Genomic DNA, 20,683 nt, shown 5'->3' on the forward strand with positions numbered 1-20,683 from the left:
AGGATGCTATCCTGCGTAGAGGACGCTATATAATGCAAGTTGTTGTTTTGTTGTTCTTATTGTAACCAATAAATCCCCAGCACAAAGCTTTGTCCTGTCAAAAGCAATAACTAAAGAAATATCTCAATGTTTAGCAGATGCTGTTACATTTGAAGTCAAAGGTGGACAGTGAAACTGAGAAGTGCAGAGAGTGATTTAAATGCACAGATTCCCATAATCCGAGTTCAAAAGAAGCTTTGGATGGACTCTTACGTTAAGTTAATCTTCACATTTTCCTTCTATTTTCCTTACCTTCTTCTCTGAAAAACAGTCCCTTGCCTCACCCCTCCTTGCCTCCTTCAAGACCTTTCTCTTCGGTCACCCTCGTACCACAACCCTCGCTGCTCTCCACCCCCCTTGATCCCAACCCCCAGCTCGGGTCCAAATCCTTGACTGTCCAGTGCATTGGGGTATTCTCCCAAAGTAAAAGTAATTTGTTTTTGTATGCGGATGACACCCAATTCTATCTTTCTGCCTCCACCCTCAACTCCAGGACCACTGCTGTCAGACATCAAGTCCTGGATGAGGGCAAATTTCCGACAGTTGAATGTGAACAAGACTGAGGCCCTCCTGATTGGCTCACACCAGCGCCTCAGCACCTCAGGCTCTGGCAACATCAACCTCCATGGTTGCACACTACAACTCACCAAGACAGTCAGGAACCTAGGGGTCTTGTTCGACCCTCAGCTGTCTTTTCTCCCCCACATTCAAGTCATGACCTGCTCTGCTTCCCTCATCTCCGTAACATCGCCCGACTCCGCCACTACCTCACCCCTCAGGCCGCTGAAACTCTTGTTCATGCCTTCATCACCTCCAGGCTCGACTATGCAAACCCCCTGCTTATCGGCCTTCCCAACTCCTCCCTCCGCAGGCTACAGAAAATCCAGAACTCTGCAGCCTGTGTCCTCTCCTGCACCAAACTCCATGACTCCATCTCCCCCATTTTCGCCCGACTGCACTGGCTCCCTATCCTTCAGCGGATCCAGTTCAAGATTCTGGTCCTCACATACAAAGTCCTCCATGGCCTCGCCCCACCCTATCTCTGCAATCTCCTAACCCCCTACTAACCCGCCCGTTCCCTCCGCTCAGCCAGTTCTGGTCTGCTCCATGTCCCCCGACCCACCTGCCCCACCATTGGCGGGAGAGCCTTCAGCTACTCTGCCCCCAACCTCTGGAATTGCATCCCCCAGTCACTGCATCGCCCCCTCCTTAGCCTCCTTCAAGTTCCGCCTCAAGACTCTCCTCTTCGACCATGCCATCAGCCATTCCCTTCCCCTCCCCTCCCTTCAGCTGCCCTGACCCAAGCTCGGGTCTGAAATGCTGTACTCTGTTCAGCGCCTTGGGACGTCCTCCCGACGTGAAAGCCGCTATACAAATGTGATCTTGTTGTTATTGTTCTTGTTGAAGGCAGCGATTCAAGGGGCTAAGTGGCCACTCTTCACCTGAGACTAAATAACAGCAAGATATTCAGCAGTGAATGAGATCACAGTCGTATCTCCCGAGCTTCGGGAATACCTACCATTTTAGAAACGATCACTGAGAATGACACTGAGGCAGAATCAGTTGTAATGCCTGTCATTTTGCCTGTTGTGGTGCAAATGCAGCAAATTGCAGCCAAACTGGCCTCTGATTCTTGCACTCTGTTGAAAGATCCTGGGTGATCTGTGGGGCATATACTTTCCACCAGCGGCCACTGGATAGGATCAGGAAGTATAATTTTTGCCCAGAGAGCAACTGTGGCACCATCACCACTGCTCTGGATGAGATTAGCTAATTCACCAGAGATATCGTTCGTTGTAGAATCTCATCTGTAGATCATCTCCTGAGCTTCAGGAATATCTACCATTTCAGGAACGATCACTGAGGTGGTGTCAGCTCTTGGCCCCTGAACAACTTTGTAGGAAGTTAGCACAAGTCAAAAATCGTTCACGTCCTGGCTAACAACGCTGAGACCGGAAAACATCAGTGCAGGGACTGAGCACCACAAGTAAACTAGCACCACACCGCCCACTGTGAGCCACATTTGATCAGCTTGGTTGACAGCAGTTTCCCAGCATTTGGAAATCTTCAGTGAACGATCAACCATCAGACACCAAACCTTTCTCCCCTTCAGCATCTTGGCTGACAGAGCCCCTTTTGATTTATATACATTTTCTGTTTCTCGTTGCAATATGCATTGTCTTGCACCTCATCTATATTAGAATCCATCTGTTTCTCCTTAGACAATCTGCTCAATAGTCCAGATCTTCTCGAATTTGATAGCTAAGTAAATGTAATAACATTTCTAGATGAGATCTCTTCACAAGTCTTTCTATGATGGCTTATTGTACAATGTATTCTCCCAAGTCTAAAAATTCACTCTAAGTGCTGAAATCTAGGGTACCAAATTAACATGAAAGCTGCTCTTTTAAAGGAGACAATCCAAACTCAGCAATATGAATTAATCTTCCTGAATCACTCTAATTTTTCTTTGGAAAAAGAATAAATATTTTGCAAGATTGATTCTAAAGAAAAATAGATAGCACAGTAAATATTCAGAGAAGTCAGTGTGCCGTGGTTACTTACAAATACTAAATCCTCTTTCTTGATCTTGTGGAATACCATTTGGCTGACATTGTGTCTCTGCAAAGTGGGCGATGTTGGCAAATCAGACCTGCCATTGCTTCTCAAGACCAAAAGATTAGATTTATCTGGAGAAATGAAATCAAAAGCAAATGCAATATTATTATTCAATTCAGATAAAATTATACATCACAAGAGACTATTTTCACTTGCCAATCTCATTAATAATAGTCTTTTATTAATAATCCTTGCATTTGATGTATTGCATTATCACGTTGGGAGGATGTCTTAAATTGCTTCACAGGATTTATCGCATTCTTACAACTTCTTCTTCAAGTTGATTTCTCCCTTTCCTAAGTGCTAACTATTTCCATGCTCCCATGAAGGTACAGTTTCCTGCTCAGAGTGATCTGTCTTTTGATCGCTGCCATTCGACTGCATTTATTTGGGAATTTTTTTTCCAGCAATATTGAACAACAAATTACATTTGTACAGCGCCAGGAGGACATCCCAAGGTGCTGGACAGTCAGGGATCTGCACTTGAGCTGGTGGTTGGGATGAGGAGGGGTAGAGCGGGGAGGGTATGCAGGTTGAGAAATGTTTGACTCCCATTCCAAACACTAACTAAAGAATGACGCTGAGGCAGAATCAGCGTGTCACTTTGCCTGTTGTGGTCCAAATGCAGCAAATGTAAGTCAAACTGGCCGCTGATTCCTGTACTCTGTTGAAGATCTTGGGTGATCTGTGGGACATGTCAAGCCTTTTCTTTTTAACAAATGTCAATAAAGAGCTGATTGTGCTTCGACTGTTATTTAATAACAAATTAATACTCAATTTGGACTTCTCCACGTTCAGTGTGACATGAACACATGGCATACAGGACATTTTAAATCATCACTTCCTCACATACAATCCTCCCTCTTCAAAATCCCAAAGGAAGCACGTTCCCCTTCACCTGAAGGCAATATATGTAATGCTGGCATTTCCCCCGTTTCCTATCCAGGGGAAGGAGGGGAAGCTATTCCCACATCACTAAAGCTCGTCTACTGATGCACTGAGCAAGCAACGGTTTTACTGGATCATTTGTGTGGGAATCTTTGCACGTTCTTAACCAACTGAAAAGGGAAATAAAAGTACTTGTGGAAGTGGTAGTATTGTAACCAGAAAGGGAAAATCAAAGCGCTGAATTTCTCCAATTACCTTTGGGTTTTGGTGGGCAGCATTTGGTAAACTGAAAGATGACGCCTTCTGAACGAACGGTTTCCTTCTGGTAACAATTCAGCAGCTCTTTCAGACTGGAGAAGCTCTTCTTGGTTCCAATCAGATTGTACTCATTGTTTTCATTCTTTGTAATCAAGCAGTGTCGGCATTCAGTCACACCATCCTTCTAACAGAGCAGAATTGAAGGAAGTTAACTTTTTTTCCCCCTCCAGTCTCATTGTACACTTAGCAACTGTCCTGCAATCACCTTTATATAAATATAGAATACCACTGTCAATTGATGGGGAAGAATATTATTTGAAGACATGGTCCCTTTAAAGAAATTAACCTTAGCAGCCTTCCTGTTAACTTCACTGGAGTTCCCTGCATCTAATCCAAGGACATAGCTCTGTGGACAAATCTCATTACTGGTAAGCATTTATTGGTGAGTATTGCTCTGGACGGGACTGCAAAACAAAATTTGGTCATGGCTCTTATGGTGCATCTAGAGCATTTGATCAGGTTGCAAAGATCAATTTTAGTGTTTCTCAAGAGGTTTTTCTTTATCCAGTGGCTAACTGGTGACTGGAACAAGTTATCAGGAAGAATGGTTAAAGTCAAAATGCTGGATACATTTATAAAACAGCTCGTGGCTGTGATGGGAAAATGGCAGTGTGGATATGCAGGAAGATGAGATCAAAGGGCCTTCTTCATCAAAACCTCAATCATGAGAAGCTAAAGCAGTGGAAATGAGAAACATCAAATCTTTTGATCCTGTGAAGTGGTGCGATGCGTGGCCACAGCATGGTGCATCGGCACAGTGGAACCAACCCCTCCTACTGACCCAGGCTCTGTGAGTCTCCTTGCTTTACATGCAAAAAAAATCTTACATTTTTTTCTGTGCAAATCGAACTGAAGTGGATAACCAAGCAAAGCTTGAATCAGTAATTTTTCCACCAAGATTTTTGGTACAAGCGCATGCGTGCGCGCACACACACACGCGCGCTCACCCAAATTCTTCCCAAACAGATACAATAATATGCTCTGAAATTTAGAGTCAGGTAATGTTCATCTCTCACTGATCAAACACTTGAATTACAATGTTAGCCACAGTCACAACTCTGTACACTTACCTCTATAGCAATGGTGAGAAAATACTTGTTGAAGTCTTTAGGACTGCATCGAAGAATGTAAAGGCCTTTCTGATGCCCTGCTTTCTTAAGTTTATTCACAGCAAAGTCCATCCTGGCACAGAAAGAAGGCTTGGTAAGTTTGTGTAAAAAAGACTTGAAAGCTTTGCAACTTATGATGGGATCCTTGCACTGAAGGTTTTATATCAAGTTGATATTACATTCTAATTCCTAGAGTACGAAGAGAACAGAATAATAATAATCCTTGCTTTTGATATATCGTTCAGATGTCTCAAAGCGCTTTACAGAATATGTTGTAAAATGAATGACTATATTTTGTGGGTGAAACGAGGTAGCACACAGCATTGTCCCACAAACAGTCGTGGATTGAGTGACCAAATTATTATTCAAAAAAAGTTTTGAAGGCATTATTATTCCTGGAAAAGTCCACCAATCGACTAACAACTGGGTTCCTACTTGCTGCTAGGTAAACAGAGGCGTGTGGAGTAAGGAAACTTGCCTAAAGTATTGCCCTTAGGATCAACATTCTCAACCTAATTAATTATGTAGATGAATGCAACTTTTATACAGTAGTTGGCGATGTTGCTGCAAGAATTGCAAGGCCAAATTCAATCTACTGCAGATTTATTCATTATTAAATGAATATCCAGTCCTTTTCACAACTGGGAGCACTTATGTACACAAATGTTTACACATGATGGCTTATAATGTTAAAGGTGGCGTCAGACAATGCTCACAACATAAACATTCAAAACTCATTTTTGTTTTGAAGTTGCCCAAGGGGAGAGTGAGTGTACAAAAAAAATCCACTCCTCTCAAACATAATCTACATCATAAACTGAGGAGGCTTTAAATACAGCATTGGAGTCATGGTCAGAGAGAGCCAAAACAATGCAAAGCCTGCAGGGTAAACATTGTAATTGCCACAATGAAGAACACAGAAGCTGCGCGAGTGGGTTTAACATAATAAGCAGTGAGAAAAAGCAGGTTAGGAGCTGTTACCAGAGGGCAGCACTAATGCACAGATCCTGTAGTGACCAAAGCTACAGTCAGTCTTTTCAGTTTAGCAGTAAATAAAATCTGCAGAAAACACTATGCAGGGCAAGTAGTCAGCACCAATTTTCAGTAAAGACAAATTAAATATCGCTTAAAGTATTTTTACATCACTCGCACAAATCTATTACGTAAAACATATGTAAAATAATAGTAATTCCTTGCACTTAATATCGTGCCTTGGTGTAGAGACTGTGTATTTGAGGGAAAAACATGACCAATTTGTGCACAGCAATGTCCCACAAACAGCCATGTGGTGAATGACCCATTTATTACCTGGGGGATTGTTGCCCAGGACCCAAGGAGAAACTCCCTTCTTTTTTTGAATAGTGCTATGAGATATTTAACGTTCATCTGGACAGGCAGACAGGGCATCGGTTCAACATCTCATTTGGGATTTCCAACAATGCAGTGCTCTCCAAACACTGCATTATAATGTCGGCCTAGACTATGAGCTCAGTAGGGCTTCAACACACAAATTCTGATTCACAAGTGAAAATACTACCAACTGAATCAGGTATGTGTCATATGTAACCTCATACGTAATGAGGAAATTACTGGTGTCTTAAATGATGAAAAGGATTGGCTGTCAGTTTCATTATGAATAAATCCTGCTGACCTCCCAGCTCCACCTCCTTGCCCCTCTACTCACAGACACCATCAAACTTGCCTTGTCCACTGGTACCATTCCCACCCCTTAAAACAGCCGTCATCAGCCCTAACCCTCAAAAAACCTTCCCTGGACCCATCCCCACTCTCAAATTACTGCCCCAACTCGAACCTCCCTTTCCATGGTCCTGGAACGAGTCATTGCTTACCAGCTTTGTTCCTTCCTCTCCCGGCAATCCCTTCACGAACCCCTCCAATCAGGTTTCCGTGCTACCCACAGCACAGAAACAGCCCTGGTCAAAGTGACAAATGACATTTTGTCCATCTGTGACCAGGGCTCCTTCTGCCTCTTCATCCTCCTTGACCTCTCTGCTGCCTTCGACACTGTCGACTACTCTTATCTTCCTCCACCGCCTCTCCTCTCACCTCAACCTTCACGGTCCTGTACTTGACTAGTTCAGATCCTATTTTTAATATCGTCTCCACTTTGCCACCACAAACGGCTTCTCCTCTAGCCCACACACTGTCTTGTGCAGTGTTCCTCAAGGCTATGTTCTTGGTCCCCTCCTCTTCCAACATCTACATGCTCCCTTTTGGTGGCATCATCAGCAGACATGGGGTCAACTGCCACAAGTATGCGGATGACACACAACTCTATCTTTCTGCCTCTACCCTCAACTCCAGGACCACTGCTGTCCTGACAAAACATCTGTCAGACATCAAGTCCTGGATTAGAGATAACTTTCTAAAGTTGAACGTCAACAAGACCGATGCCCTCCTGATTGGCTCCCTCAACTGTTATTTCTACCCCATATCCATGCCATGACCTGCTCTCCCCCAACCTCCGCAACATCACCCAGCTCCGCCACTGTCTCACCGCTCAGGCCACCAAAATCCTCAGCCATGCATTTATTACATCTAGCCAGACTTCCCCACTCTTCCCTCCACAAGCTGCAGATCATTCAGAACTCTGCAACTAAGGTCCTCTCCCACACCTGCTCCATGACCCCATCACCCCCACAGGATTCCACTGGCTCCCCATCCCCCAGAGGATAGAGTTCAAAATCCTCATCCTCACCTTCAAAGCCCTCCGTGGCCTTGCTCCTTCCTACCACTCTGTGACCTGCTAATGCCATATAAGTCTAATGCTAATGCCGTGGAGTCCTGTAGCTCAGTGGTTAGAGCACTCGCTTTGCAAGTGAGAGACCTGAGTTCAATTCCAGACAGGGCGAAACCTTGGGCAAGTTTCCTTACTCCACACAGAGCCTAATAATAATCCCTCCAAAAAAAAAACAATAATTAAATTGGTCATTTTCAATCTACGACTGTTTGTGGGACATTGCTGTGCGCAATTGGCTGCTGCGTTCGCCCACAAATATACAGTCAATTCACTTTACAGTGTGTTCTGTGAAGCGCTTTGGGACGTCCTCCCGACGTGAAAAGCGCTATATCAAATGCAAGGATTATTATTATTATTATAAATCTGTCTGCTCCCTACACTTAGCAGGCTGTGGCCTGCACCATGTCCCTCACCCAGCCCACCCCATCAGTCTCTCTGCCACCACCCTTTCGAACTGTAAGTCCCTTTGCCTTGCTCCCTTTCTTGCCTCCTTCAAGGCATGTTTCAAGACCCTCCTCTTCAACTGCACCTTCGGTCACCCTCCTACCCCTGCCCTCCCTGCTCTCCACCCCACCTTCCCAACCCCCTGTTCGGGTCTAAATCCCTGACTGTCCAGTGCTTTGGGCTGTCCTCCTGACGTGAAAGGCGCTATACAAATGCAATTTGTTGTTGTATTAATTAGATCATTGAGGGAATTTTATTGCAGGTTATTTATGCATGGTCCATACATATACACCCCAAAGTTGAGTGCAAGTGTCTGTCTGGCTCAATAGCAATGAGTATTCTCACCTTTAAGTCAGAAGGCAGTGGATTCAAGCCCCACTTCAGGACTTTGAACAAATAAAGCCTATGCTGATACTCCAATGCAGAACTGGGAGTGTACTCTATTGTTGTCCTTTGGGTGAGAGTTTAAATTGAGGACTTATCTGCTTATTCAGGGGGTCTTTAAAGATTTCATGGCACTATTCAAAAAGAGAAGGGGGATCTCCTGGTGTCCTGGCCAACAATCCCTCTTATAAAATTGGTGATTCACTTCATCGTTGTTTGTTGGAAATTGCTGTTTGCAAATTAAATGCTGCATTAACCTACAAAATACACCATTACTGCACTTTATAATAAATCCTATGAAGCGCTTTGAGACATCCTCCGAACATGAAAGGTGCTATACCAAATGCAATAATTATCATTATTATTAAGCATATCAATATCATTACAAAGTATTGAGCCACAGAGTACAGTCATTTGAGTTTTCCTCCTTTCTCAGCACTTTGGTCACAGGAAAGAGATCCATTTTCATTTCAACATGCGGAGGAAGGGAAGAATAGATATATTGTGCTGACGTAGAACTTATCTGGAAGCTAGCCCAAGGGATCAAAACACCACTTACGAGTTACTGCTGGACTCAGCCGTCAAAGGACATTTTGTGGTTAGGCAGCTCAGAAAAAGCTTCCAAGTTAACCAAAAAAACAGCCCGCAATTGAAGTCTGCCAGGAACTTGCAGCACCTTTTACTATAACCTACTGTAGCAAATTGGCTCAGAGAGGAAGGATATCCAAATGGCAAAATTGGCTCATATTGAGCTTACGGTTGCTTAACATTGTTGCGAAGAGGTCACATTTCATACACATTGCAACAAGGGAGCACACCCCACACCCCCAACCATCTAAGCATGTGTGTACAAGTTTAATGTACCAGACCTTCTAAAACAAGTAAAACAAAAAAAAACTGGCACTTACGAGACTGGCCCATGACATTTGCTTTGAATGTTTTCCAGCAATCTGGGAGGTGCAACCTCTTTGCAGAGATAGTGATGAGCATCTGCAGTTAGCCTGTAGTAGCCATCAATTAACGACACGAACGAAAGAGCCTCTTTCAGGGATGGAAACTCCACTTCCTATCCAAAAAAGAAATAAAATGAAATTCACAAGTGTGCTAAAATATAACTTAAAGAAAAATCATTTCCAGGGCGGTCCTTGTATATACATTTAAAACACTGGTTGCTTCAGAGTGGAGAAAACTTCTACCTAAAATCAGGGCAGCAAAATAACATTTTCATAAACAAAAACTTTCAAAAGTTTACATATAGATATTTTATAAAGTACTTGAACATGTTACACGGTACTTGTGAGGAATAATTGGTGCTCTTTTGCTGTGTGTGTGTGTGGGTGGGTGTGCGCGCGCGTTGGGAATGATGTACATTTAAAGAGTTAGATTTTTCTTAGGCATGTTGAGTTACATTTGTCAGCTAACTGCTTGCTGGCTGGGTATAACCTGGGCATTGTGCAGAAGCTGGCTTAGTCTGACATTAGGCAGCCTTCTGATCAAAGATTGAAGTAAGCCTGTGTAAGAATACACATACAATTCCCATTTGTATAGCTTCCGAGTCATAGACTGCAGCAAACTCATATGTACAGCTTGATGGTCAGAGACTGCAGTTAGTCCGATACGTTCAGCTTGATTGTCAGTTTGCCGAATGTACGAAAACTGGAATAGTGACAATAATTAATACAAGTGGATTTATATTGTGATCCCTGACTGTTCAGCGCCTTGGGATGTCCTCCCGACGTGAAAGGCACTTTACAAATGTAATTTTGTTGTTGTTATATAGTACCTTTCACATAACGCAAAACAACCTGAAGTGCTTTAGAAAAAGTATTACATAAATCACAACACAGATCCAATTGTAGGACAAAGGGAAGATCAAGGAGATAAGGAAGTATGGAGTCTTGAGATTCTGGGGAAGAATAACAACAACTTGGATTTATATAGCGCACTCCACGCCGGACGGCGTCTCAGAGGGCTTCACAATAACGGATCCCGGGGCCAAGTCAGGGGGAGGGAGAGGAAGGTGACCAAAGGTGCGGTCAAAAAGAAAGGTCTTCAGCCGAGACCTGAAAATAGGAAGAGAGGGGGCGAGGCGAAGGGAATGAGGAAGGGAGTTCCAGAGCCTCGGGGCATAGTGGCTGAAGGCACGGCCGCCGATGGTGAAGCGGAGGACTCGGGGAACGAGGAGGAGGCCAGACTCGAATGGAGCGAAGGCGATGGGCACTGTTGTAAGGAGAGAGGAGGTCAGAAAGGCAGGGGGTTGCAGAGAAGTGGAGGGATTTGAAGGCAAGAGTGAGGATCTTGAAATCGATCCTCTCTGGGACAGGCAGCCAGTGTAGTCTGGCAAGGACTGGGGTGATCGGGGAGCAGAGTTTGGTGCGGGTAAGAATGCAGGCGGCAGAGTTCTGGATGACCTGAATTTTATTAATGGTAGCGGAGGGGAGACTGGCGAGGAGGATGTTTGAATAGTCCAGCTGAGAGGTGACAAAGGAGTCCTGTAGCTCAGTGGTTAGAGCATTCGCTTTGCAAGCGAGGCACCTGAGTTCAATTCCAGGCAGGGCGAAACCTTGGGCAAGTTTCCTTACTCCACACACCTAATAATAATCCCTCCAAAACAAAAATAAAATTGGTCATTTTCAATCCATGACTGCTGTTTGTGGGACATTGCTGTGCGCAATTGGCTGCCGCGTTCGCCCACAAATATACAGTTAATTCACTTTACAGTATATTCTGTGAAGCGCTTTGGGACCTCCTCCCGACGTGAAAAGCGCTATATCAAATGCAAGGATTATTATTATTATTTATTATTAAAGGCAAATAAGTTAAGAGAAGCAGACAGTGTTCCGAGTTTGGAATACAATATAGTAAGGATTGTCGCAATGAGAAAGAGTACTTAGGATATTTGGAACTTGGGAAGAAAATAAAGTTTGAAGAAGCTTAGTAATATTGGACAAAGATCGAGAAACAGCAGCAAAATCTGCACAAATGGAGGAACAAAGGTGGAATGAGGAAACTTGATTGTCATTATCAGGCAGAGAAAAGCAAAAGCAAAACCGCCGAGTTTATCAGCATGTATCAGAAGTTAAACCTGGATCCCATCTGCCTTCTCAGGTGGATATTGAAGATCCCATGGCACTATTCAAAAAGAGAATGTCTTGGCCAACACTCCTCCAGATAAAATGGTCACTCACTCCATGGCTATTTGTGGGACTTTGCTGTGCGCAAATTGGCTGCTGCGTTTGCTCACAAAATTCACAGTTACTACACTTCACAGTAAATCCAGTGAAGTACTTTGAGTTTCCTCGACGTCGTGATAAGGCGCTCTATGAAATGCAACGATTATTTAAAATGTGTGATGAGCGCAAGCAATGCACAAATGCCATTCAATGTGGTCCCAGCAGGTGGCGATGTTCCACAATGTTTCATACTAATCCTCGCATTTGATACAGCGTCTCATCATGTTGAAGCGTCTCAAAGTGCTTCATAATAATAATCCTTAATAATAATAATCCTTTCATTTGATATAGCGCTTTTCACGTCTTCTGGATGTCTCAAAGCGCTTCACAGAATACACTGTAAAGTGAACTGACCGTATATTTGTGGGCGAAACACCCACAATGGGCCTGATATAGCAATGCTTGGCAAAATAATACTGTTCAGAACATAACAATTTCCTGAAAAACATGTTTGCCCAGGTCTGAAACCATCCACAGTGTGCCTGAACTGTTATGAAATCTTCTCTGCATTATAATAATCTTTGCATTTAATATATCAAAGTGCTTCTCAGGATCTACTGTAAAGTGTAGTCACTGTATTTTGTAGTCGAACACAGCAACCAATTTGTGTACTGCAATGTCCAACAAGCAGTCATTAAGTGAATGACAAATTGTATTTGGGGGACTGCTGAAGCAAGTAATTCTTCTGCTTCTGACACATAGTGAAATGTACCTTTTGATGTCAATGGTGCCTTTGGACATCGCCAGGAATCACTGACAATGCTAGAAAGAGACGTCACTGCTCACCGGCATCTTCTCGTGCACAGCACAGGACACTGGGAGACACTCCATTCTCTTTTCAAATAGTGCCATAGGATCTTCATCTGAACAGGCAGACGGGACCTTGGTTTTAACATCTGATACATAAGATACACTTGGCAGTTTAGCTTCTCCTTGCCTTATGGAGAGGAGTTATACCGATACTGAGCCAGACCTGCATTATTTCAGACATGTCAGACTGTAATGTATTTACATTTCCAGTCTGGCTCAGTAGGTAGCATTCATGTCGCTGAGTCAGACGGTTGTGGAGTCAAGCCTCATGTCAGGACATTGAACTCACAAAGTCTAGGCTAATGCTCTAGTATAGTGCTGGGGATGTGCTACATTGTTGGTAGTGCTGTCGTTTAATTGACATGTTAAACCAAGAGATCCCATCTGCCTGTTCAGGTGGGCGTTAGAAGATCCCATGGGCGCCATTCGAAAAGAGAAGGGAGTTTCTCCTGATGCCCTGCCAAACAATGTCCCAAATTAAATTGGTCATTCACTTTATGGCTGTTTGTGGAGCATTGTTGTGAAAAATTGGCTACAACATTTGCCTACAAACACCTCCATCACTACACTTCACTGTAAAATCCTGTGAAGCGCTTTGAGATGTCTAAACAAGTGATAATGCGCTACATCCAATGCAAGGATTATTATTGTCATTCTTTCTGTATTTGTCTGCAGTTTACATTCTTATGCAATAAACTAATTTTGGGGTGGGATAAGAAGTTGGTTGTTCAACACTATAATAATAATCCTTGCATTTGATATGGTGCCTTATCATGTTCGAGACATCTCAAAACACTTCATAGAATATACTGTAAAATAAATTGACTATATTTTGTGGGCGAAACGCAGCAGCCAATTGCGCACAGCAGTGTCCCACAAAGTGTCCCACAAACAGGGTGACCTAATTATTATTATCATTTGTTATATTTTATTTTGAAGGGATTATTACTCCTGGAAAAGCGATCCATCAATCAACTAACAACCGGGTTCCTACTTACTAACAGAGACGTGTGGAGTAAGGAAACTTGCCTAAGGTTTGGTCCTGCCATGGAATTGAATCCATGGCTTCACCGCTTATGAGGCGAGTGCACTACACTACAGGCCTCCACAAAACTAATACTAATAACTTTTCCATTCACCAGTCGTCACCCTTTGGATTAATCGAACCATGCCCTTGCTAGCCTGAATTTCCTACTTGAATACTGTGGGTTTAAACTTAGGGCGATTAGTGTTGTCTCCTCCTTACCAAGATGCTGCTGTGCTGTCTGTTGATGGTGACAATTCTGCCTTCTGTCGAGCTATCCTTGTTTGCTTGCTTGATGCTGACATTGATGATATCAGGGAAATCACAATATGGTTGTAGATCCTGTGCACAGACGAAAGGTGTTATTACTGTGATGCCAGTCACAAACAAGTCAGCCTCCGAACCACCTTGACAGCACTTCATTCTTGTGGCGCATATTTAAAATGATGAAACTACATCAGTAGATCAAATAAAAGCAAATTCTACCATGCACACCTCCCACCATTCATTTCTGCAGAATGTTTTGCTTCTGAATAAGACCAGATTTTTCTATTTTCTATTACAACTGATCACACACGACCCTGCGACCTCTCATACTGCAGTCTGCCTCTTAGAGAGAAGGTCGTAGAAATATCCTGTACTCTTCCAGTAAACCCCTCTTCCTTTAGTAACTTTTTTTGATTTTTCAAATAAAATGTCACAAAAAAATCATCCAATATACGAAGATTTGGTTTAGAGACTTGAATCTCATAAACTTAGTAGATAATAGCCAATAATAATTCACCTTATATTCATCAGTCAACATATATTCATTGTTTAAATGCAGAAACCCATCACAATGCTTAAGAGTATACAAACCAGACTGAGAGATTCATGCAGCTCACCTACACATAAAAAATTCTGTATGTCTGGAATGGAATGCATTCCACGCTCTCCCCGGAGAGATGATCCCTGCTTACCTAATTCCAGAGAGCATTTGGAGCAGGATGGCACGAGCCAAGGCTTGGGGTCCCCAGAGTTTACAATGGGGTACTGCTGGAGCTTAATCTGTTAAAATCAATTGCTAGCACTATTTGGCAAGCTTCCTGTTGCTTGTCCAGCTAGGATGGCTCTACCCATTAGGGCTTTGATATACAGAGTTAACAGGAGCTGAGTGGAAAGAATCCCTGGCTCAGGCTGCTCCTCCAAGTTCTGCCAATGAGCCAGGCTGGCTGGTCTGTCGTTAGGAATACTGTGGCCCCCGCACCGGTTCAGGAATCAGGCAATCTAGAGCGCTACAGAGGTTTGGCTCGATTCTAATATTCCACTGGCAAGCATGTCATCTGCCCCAAAGGGGCCCCACTAACCTGCTTGACAAGGAGGCTAATATGGACCACAAGAATTACAAAACAAAAGATTATAACCAATGTGAACAGCTCAGATGCCAATTCTTCAGCTCTGCTCTAAATATTAGAAATCAATGCAGATTGCCTAAAAAATCTTACAATGAATGTTACCTGATCAGAGCCATACTCGTTGTCTTTACGTTTCCCTTTCATCCAATGGATACCGCCGTTTCCAGTTACAATTATGGTCACAAAGATATTTTCTCCCGAGGGTCCTCTCATCAGTTCCCTCACTTCAAAATACTCAGAGAAAAAGGAAGGCTGAAGAGTTTCCATGTTAATCAGATACTTCAGCTTCAGGTCTCGGGCACTGGCATTGCACTGGCTGAACTGTCGAATGAACCGGTAAAACCTGTACCGGATTCGCTTCCTGGTCACAAAGTGGTAGTTCTGGATCTCTACACGGATGTTTTTTGGTAACAAGGATTTGTAACTGGAAATTAAAAAAATGCAGTAAGTTGGGAAAGTATACAAAACCTTGCATTTGGTTTAGTATCTTTCACATTAGGACGACATCCTAAAGTGCTTCAAAGGATATAGTGTAAACTGGCGTGACTGTACATGTTATTGGGCAAACGGAAATAACACACAACAAATAAGTGTTACGCTGCTGAGAGCAACGTTATTTCGCCCCCAGCTGTATAACCACAGTGTTATGCCAATTTCAGCTCTATCGAACTAAGGGGAAAAGAAGATAAAAAGAGTGTTAAGTAGAGCAGTCAGACAGCTGACAAGTATTTGGTTTGAGCTCACCCTAAGACAGGAAATCCTCTCAATGGGAACATTAAGCAACACAGCTGCAAGCAAGGTCTACAAGTTGTTTGCCACAGTCTGGATTGACACAAGCTCTTTGAACTGTGACCGCAGCAAGCTGGATTGCATAGCACTCTGCACACCAATCCTTCCCTTTGTAATCTAGTTACTAGTATTAATTCACTGAAAGTTGTTCTTCTCGTTATCCTCCATCAGACTACAATTTTCTGTTAATTCTCACATTTCTCTACCAATTACAAATCATTGTTCAACCACATTGGGCTATTTTTAGACACATCGTCACTACCAATTCTTTCTCATTGCTTTAATTTCTTTTCCTCCTGGTCCTTTCTTTCTCTCATTATCCCCCGACTTTTTAATGTCACTTTCTATTACTTCTCAAAGTCTCCGTCTCTTCCCCCATCCTCATTGCCAGAGTGACATAACTCTGGCTATCGGAAAGAAACCCTACTCAGACGTTTTGCAAAACTCGTATTAGGAAACGCATGCAAAACTCAATGCAATATTAGTTATAAACTATAAACTGTGGGATGCTGCAGCTAAGCTCACACTGCACACCAACTTCCTGGTTCCGCCCCTGCAATCAAGGGGGAGGCACAGAGGAATGGCCATGATCTTCACCGGAGGGAAAACAAGCCACATTGGGCTTTTTGCAAACTTCCTCACTACCCATTCTTGCTTATTGTTTGAATTTCTTTTCTTCCTGTCCTTCCTCTCATTTTATCCGCAAACTATGTACTGTTACTTTCTATCACTTTTCAAATCCTCTGCCTTTTCCCCTATTCTCAATGCTGGGAACTTATTCCGTATACGTATCCCTCTGTTGGACTTGGACTGAAAGGATTGCACTTAAAAGAGCTAGCCCAGACTTAATAACCAAACCGCTTTCTTCTGTGCTGTAAATTTCTATGGTTTCTACGTTGACCCCCTCTCAATCCATGCTCCATATATTTTTCATGCTTCCTCATTCCTCGCTCCTAAGTGTTCCTAAACACCTGCCATGCCTCACTATCTAAATGTCTGCCTGTCCAATACCAAGTGTCATGGGACCCGAATGGGAGACACGGCTATCCCAAACTTCCATGTGGGTAAAATGATTCTGTTGGGAGGGAAATGCTTTCAGAGCATGGGAAAGGTTACTAGGATAGTTTTTGTGTTGAGAACACTTATGGAATAAATTTCATCAAGCTCTTTAAAGCAACAGCTACAATTTGTCTTGCCCATCCCAAGTGTTCTTCCAATCTCTACCAGAAGCTCCCAGTAACTCCCTCCCTCTCCTCTGCTCACAATGTGATTAATATTGAGGCATTTCTGAATGAGATTTCTTAGTTAAGAAATAAAGGCTGCTCCAGAAAATTTCTTGATCCCATTACAAAACATCCAATACTGAATGCACTATTGGTTACAAACTGTGAAGCAGCCACAACTTTCAGCCAGTAAATGTGAGTGAAATGGCCTTTACTCTGAAGTTAGCATTCTTCTTGGCCACAGAGCTTCTTTTCTATACTTCGTTTGCTTTCTCTATATCAAAATCTAGTACCATAAAAGCCAATTTAATCTCAATAGCTTTGACGGGTTAAAACTTATTCCTTTGGCACTGAATGCTGTGCTCACAAACACCACTTTCATATCACATCACTTGCATAATGCTGCCATACGTAAAATACACAGTCGTTACACTTTACAGAAAATCCAAGTGCTTTGATACATCCTCACAACGCAAAATTAAATCAAGGATTAGCATTATTATTAATATATGAAGTTCCACACACACAAACACATACACAAACACAAGAAAAAGCTGGAAAATGGAAATTTATCTGAATTTTATGGGTGTGGCTGCATTAAGAGAAACGTTTTAAGGTCAGTGCCATCACTTGAACGTCACATGTAGGGCAGCCCACGTAAAAAGGTGTAAAATGTTAATGTTAAAGCAGTACAAGGTGGTAGGTGGTGGTGGTGGGAATAGCAAACGTATGCTGGATCATGAAATAAAACAAGACTGTAAATGCACAGCAGGAAGAAGCTGGTAGCTTTTGCATCCCTCCCCCATACCTATTTGAGTGATAGATGTCCAGGGGTGACAGTTCTTTTTCCTTTGCCATTCTCATCATATCAAGTACTGCCATGCCCAGAGATTCTTCTTGCGTTTCGTGCGTAACTGGTATTTTTATCCATCCATTTACAAAGTCATCTCGCCACTATAAGATAAATAAAAAGGATGAATTTAGACACCAGCTCTTCAGTGAACTACCACCTATGACATAAAGTGATATTTGTCCATTCCCCTTCCTTCCGTGCAAGGAAGGTCTCTGCTTAACCACCTCTCCTCTCACCTCAACCTTCACTTCTCTGTCCTTGACTGGTTCAGATTGTACCTCTCACACCGCCTGCACTTCATCTCCACAAACTGCATCTCCTATAGCCCCCGGAGCGTCTCATGCGGCGTTCCTTTGTCCTTGTTCCCCTCCTCTTCAATATCTACATGTTCCCTCTTGGTGACATCATCCGCAGACGCGAGGTCAATTTCCACATGTATGCGGATGACACCCAACTCTACCTCTCTGCCTCCATCCTTGACTCGAGGACCACTGCTGTCCTGACAGAATGTTTGTCAGACATCAAGTCCTGGATGAGAGCTAACTTTCTACAGTTGAACGTCAACAAGACCGAGGCTCTCCTGATTGGTTCCCGTCAGCGCCTCCTCACCTCAGGCGCTGACACCATCACCATCCATGGATACACACTCCACCTCACTGAGCCAGTCCGGAACCTTGGGGTCTTGTTTGACCCTCAACTATCCTTTCTACCCCAGATCGGTCCAATGACCCGCTCTGCCTTCCCCCACCTCTGCAAAATCACCCGGCTCTGCCATCGTTTCACACCGCAGGCCGCCGAAACCCTCATACACACATTCATTACATCGAGGCTCGACTATGCAAACTCTTTGCTTATCGGCCTCCCCAACGCTCGCTCCATAAGCTACAGATCATGCAGAACTCTGCAACCCATGTCCTCTCCCGCACCAGGCTCCGGACCATATCACCGCCATCCTCGCCCGACTCCACTGGCTTCCCATCACACAGAGGATGCAGTTCAAGATTCTGGTCCTCACCTTCAAAGCCCTCCAAGGTCTTGCTCCCCCCTAACTCTGCAACCTTCTAACCCCCTACCATCCTGCTCGCTCCCTCTGCTCAGCAGACTCCGGCCTGCTTCACGTCCCCCATCTTGCTCACCCCACTATTGGCGGGCGGTCCTTCTGCCACTCTGCCCCCACCCTCTGGAACTCCAACCCGCAGTTACTTCACCTCGTCCCCTCCCTTGCCACCTTCAAGACCCATTTCAAGACCCTCCTCTTTGACCATGCTTTTGATCTCCCTGCTTCCCCCCTGCCCTCCACCCTCCCCCACCCCCCAGCTCGTATCCGAAACACTGACTGTCCAGCGCCTTGGGACGTCCTCCTGACGTGAAAGGCGCTGTACAAATGTAATTTTGTTGTTGTTGTTAATGCTCCATCTGACAGGATAAGCAATATTGGTAACCTACCAGTGAAACATGCATCCTACCACTATGTGACAGCACACTGATATTTATTTGTGTTCTTTGCCTTTTAAGCGCTCTGGGATGCTACCCTTTGTGAGGGGCGCTATATAAATGCATAAAAAGTTATTATATAAATAAAAGTTATTGTTGTTGTGCCCTCTGCAGGTTTCAAGTTTCTCTTAGACTTTTATAATATAAAGATCGTAGGTGTTTTTTTCCACTTTTATTTGGTCAGCCAAGTGTCGGACACATGCAGAAACTCATCACCATGCTTAAGAGTATCCAAATCAGATAAGAGTTTCACATAGGTTTACCACCTAAACATGGAAATTTCCCAGTGTCTGGAAGGAATGTGAACTCCCTACCCTGAAGAACCCATCCTGCTTACCAAAATCTGGAAATTACCAGACAGATTGTTGAGAGGTAAGGCTTGGGGACCCCAAAGTATGGGGTTGGGGGTATTCTGGAGTCTAACCAGCTAAAACTACATAGCTTGCCGCAAAACACACCGATACCTACTTCACCAAAGCAGATTCTGGGCACAAGACAGGAGAATTCCCTTCAAATCCAGGCTCACTTTGAATGGTAGTTATGTTTATTTAATAATAATAATAATCCTTGCATTTGATATAGCGATTTTCACGTCGGGAGGACGTCCCAAAGCGCTTCACAGAACACACTGTAAAGTGAATTGACTGTATATTTGTGGGCGAACGCGGCAGCCAATTGCGCACAGCAATGTCCCACAAACAGTCGTAGATTGAAAATGACCAATTTATTATTGTTTTTGGTTTTGGAGGGATTATTATTAGGCTCTGTGTGGAGTAAGGAAACTTGCCCAAGGTTTCGCCCTGCCTGGAATTGAACCCAGGTCTCTCGCTTGTAAAGCGAGTGCTCTAACCACTGAGCTACAGGACTCCACATTATTTTTCATATTATAGGGTGTTGATGGTGTTTTGAGTATTTTAAACTCCACACTGAATTCCCTCTTGTAAGAGCCTGAAGTATATATTGAATGATAAGAAGTCTCTTATATAGTCTCCAGAATTAATCTTAAGATTTGTTCGGGAGCTGGTTTTGGAGATAGAACTACATAAACTCTGCAGAATAAACTGCAATAGTTCTCAGAGATGTTTATGTTTCAGCAGTTGTATTTACATCACTCTGGAACATTTTGATGTACTTTCAATGTACTCTCTCCATATTAGGCAGTATTGTATTATAGGGTAGCACTAATGAAAGGTTATGTTTTGCTTATTTGCACTAAAAAACAGATCGGTATAGTACACCCCAACCTCAAAGACGTCAAACCACATCTACCTTCTCTAAATGAGTTTTCTATTTTCCAAACT

At 43.4% G+C, this 20,683-nt stretch overlaps 1 protein-coding gene and 1 non-coding gene across 2 annotated transcripts in view; both read right to left on the minus strand.

Moving 5' to 3' along the window:
• The window catches only part of LOC103177704 (tyrosine-protein kinase JAK2), a 54,631-nt gene that overhangs the window by 12,335 nt on the left and 21,613 nt on the right, over positions 1-20,683 (minus strand). Inside the window, exons 5-11 of the mRNA XM_007892011.2 lie at positions 17,844-17,989; positions 15,126-15,447; positions 13,852-13,971; positions 9,471-9,628; positions 4,935-5,046; positions 3,802-3,988; positions 2,605-2,729 (exon numbers count right to left, since the gene is read on the minus strand). Of these exons, the coding sequence (XP_007890202.2) occupies positions 2,605-2,729; positions 3,802-3,988; positions 4,935-5,046; positions 9,471-9,628; positions 13,852-13,971; positions 15,126-15,447; positions 17,844-17,989 (1,170 nt within the window). The remainder of the gene's footprint in view (positions 1-2,604; positions 2,730-3,801; positions 3,989-4,934; positions 5,047-9,470; positions 9,629-13,851; positions 13,972-15,125; positions 15,448-17,843; positions 17,990-20,683) is intronic.
• trnav-uac lies at positions 20,178-20,249 on the minus strand. Its single transcript has one exon. It is a non-coding gene; the product is annotated as a tRNA-Val (tRNA).

This window comes from Callorhinchus milii, unplaced genomic scaffold (assembly GCF_018977255.1).
Source record: "Callorhinchus milii isolate IMCB2004 unplaced genomic scaffold, IMCB_Cmil_1.0 Scaffold1, whole genome shotgun sequence".
In the NCBI taxonomy this organism is placed as follows: Eukaryota; Metazoa; Chordata; class Chondrichthyes; order Chimaeriformes; family Callorhinchidae; genus Callorhinchus; species Callorhinchus milii.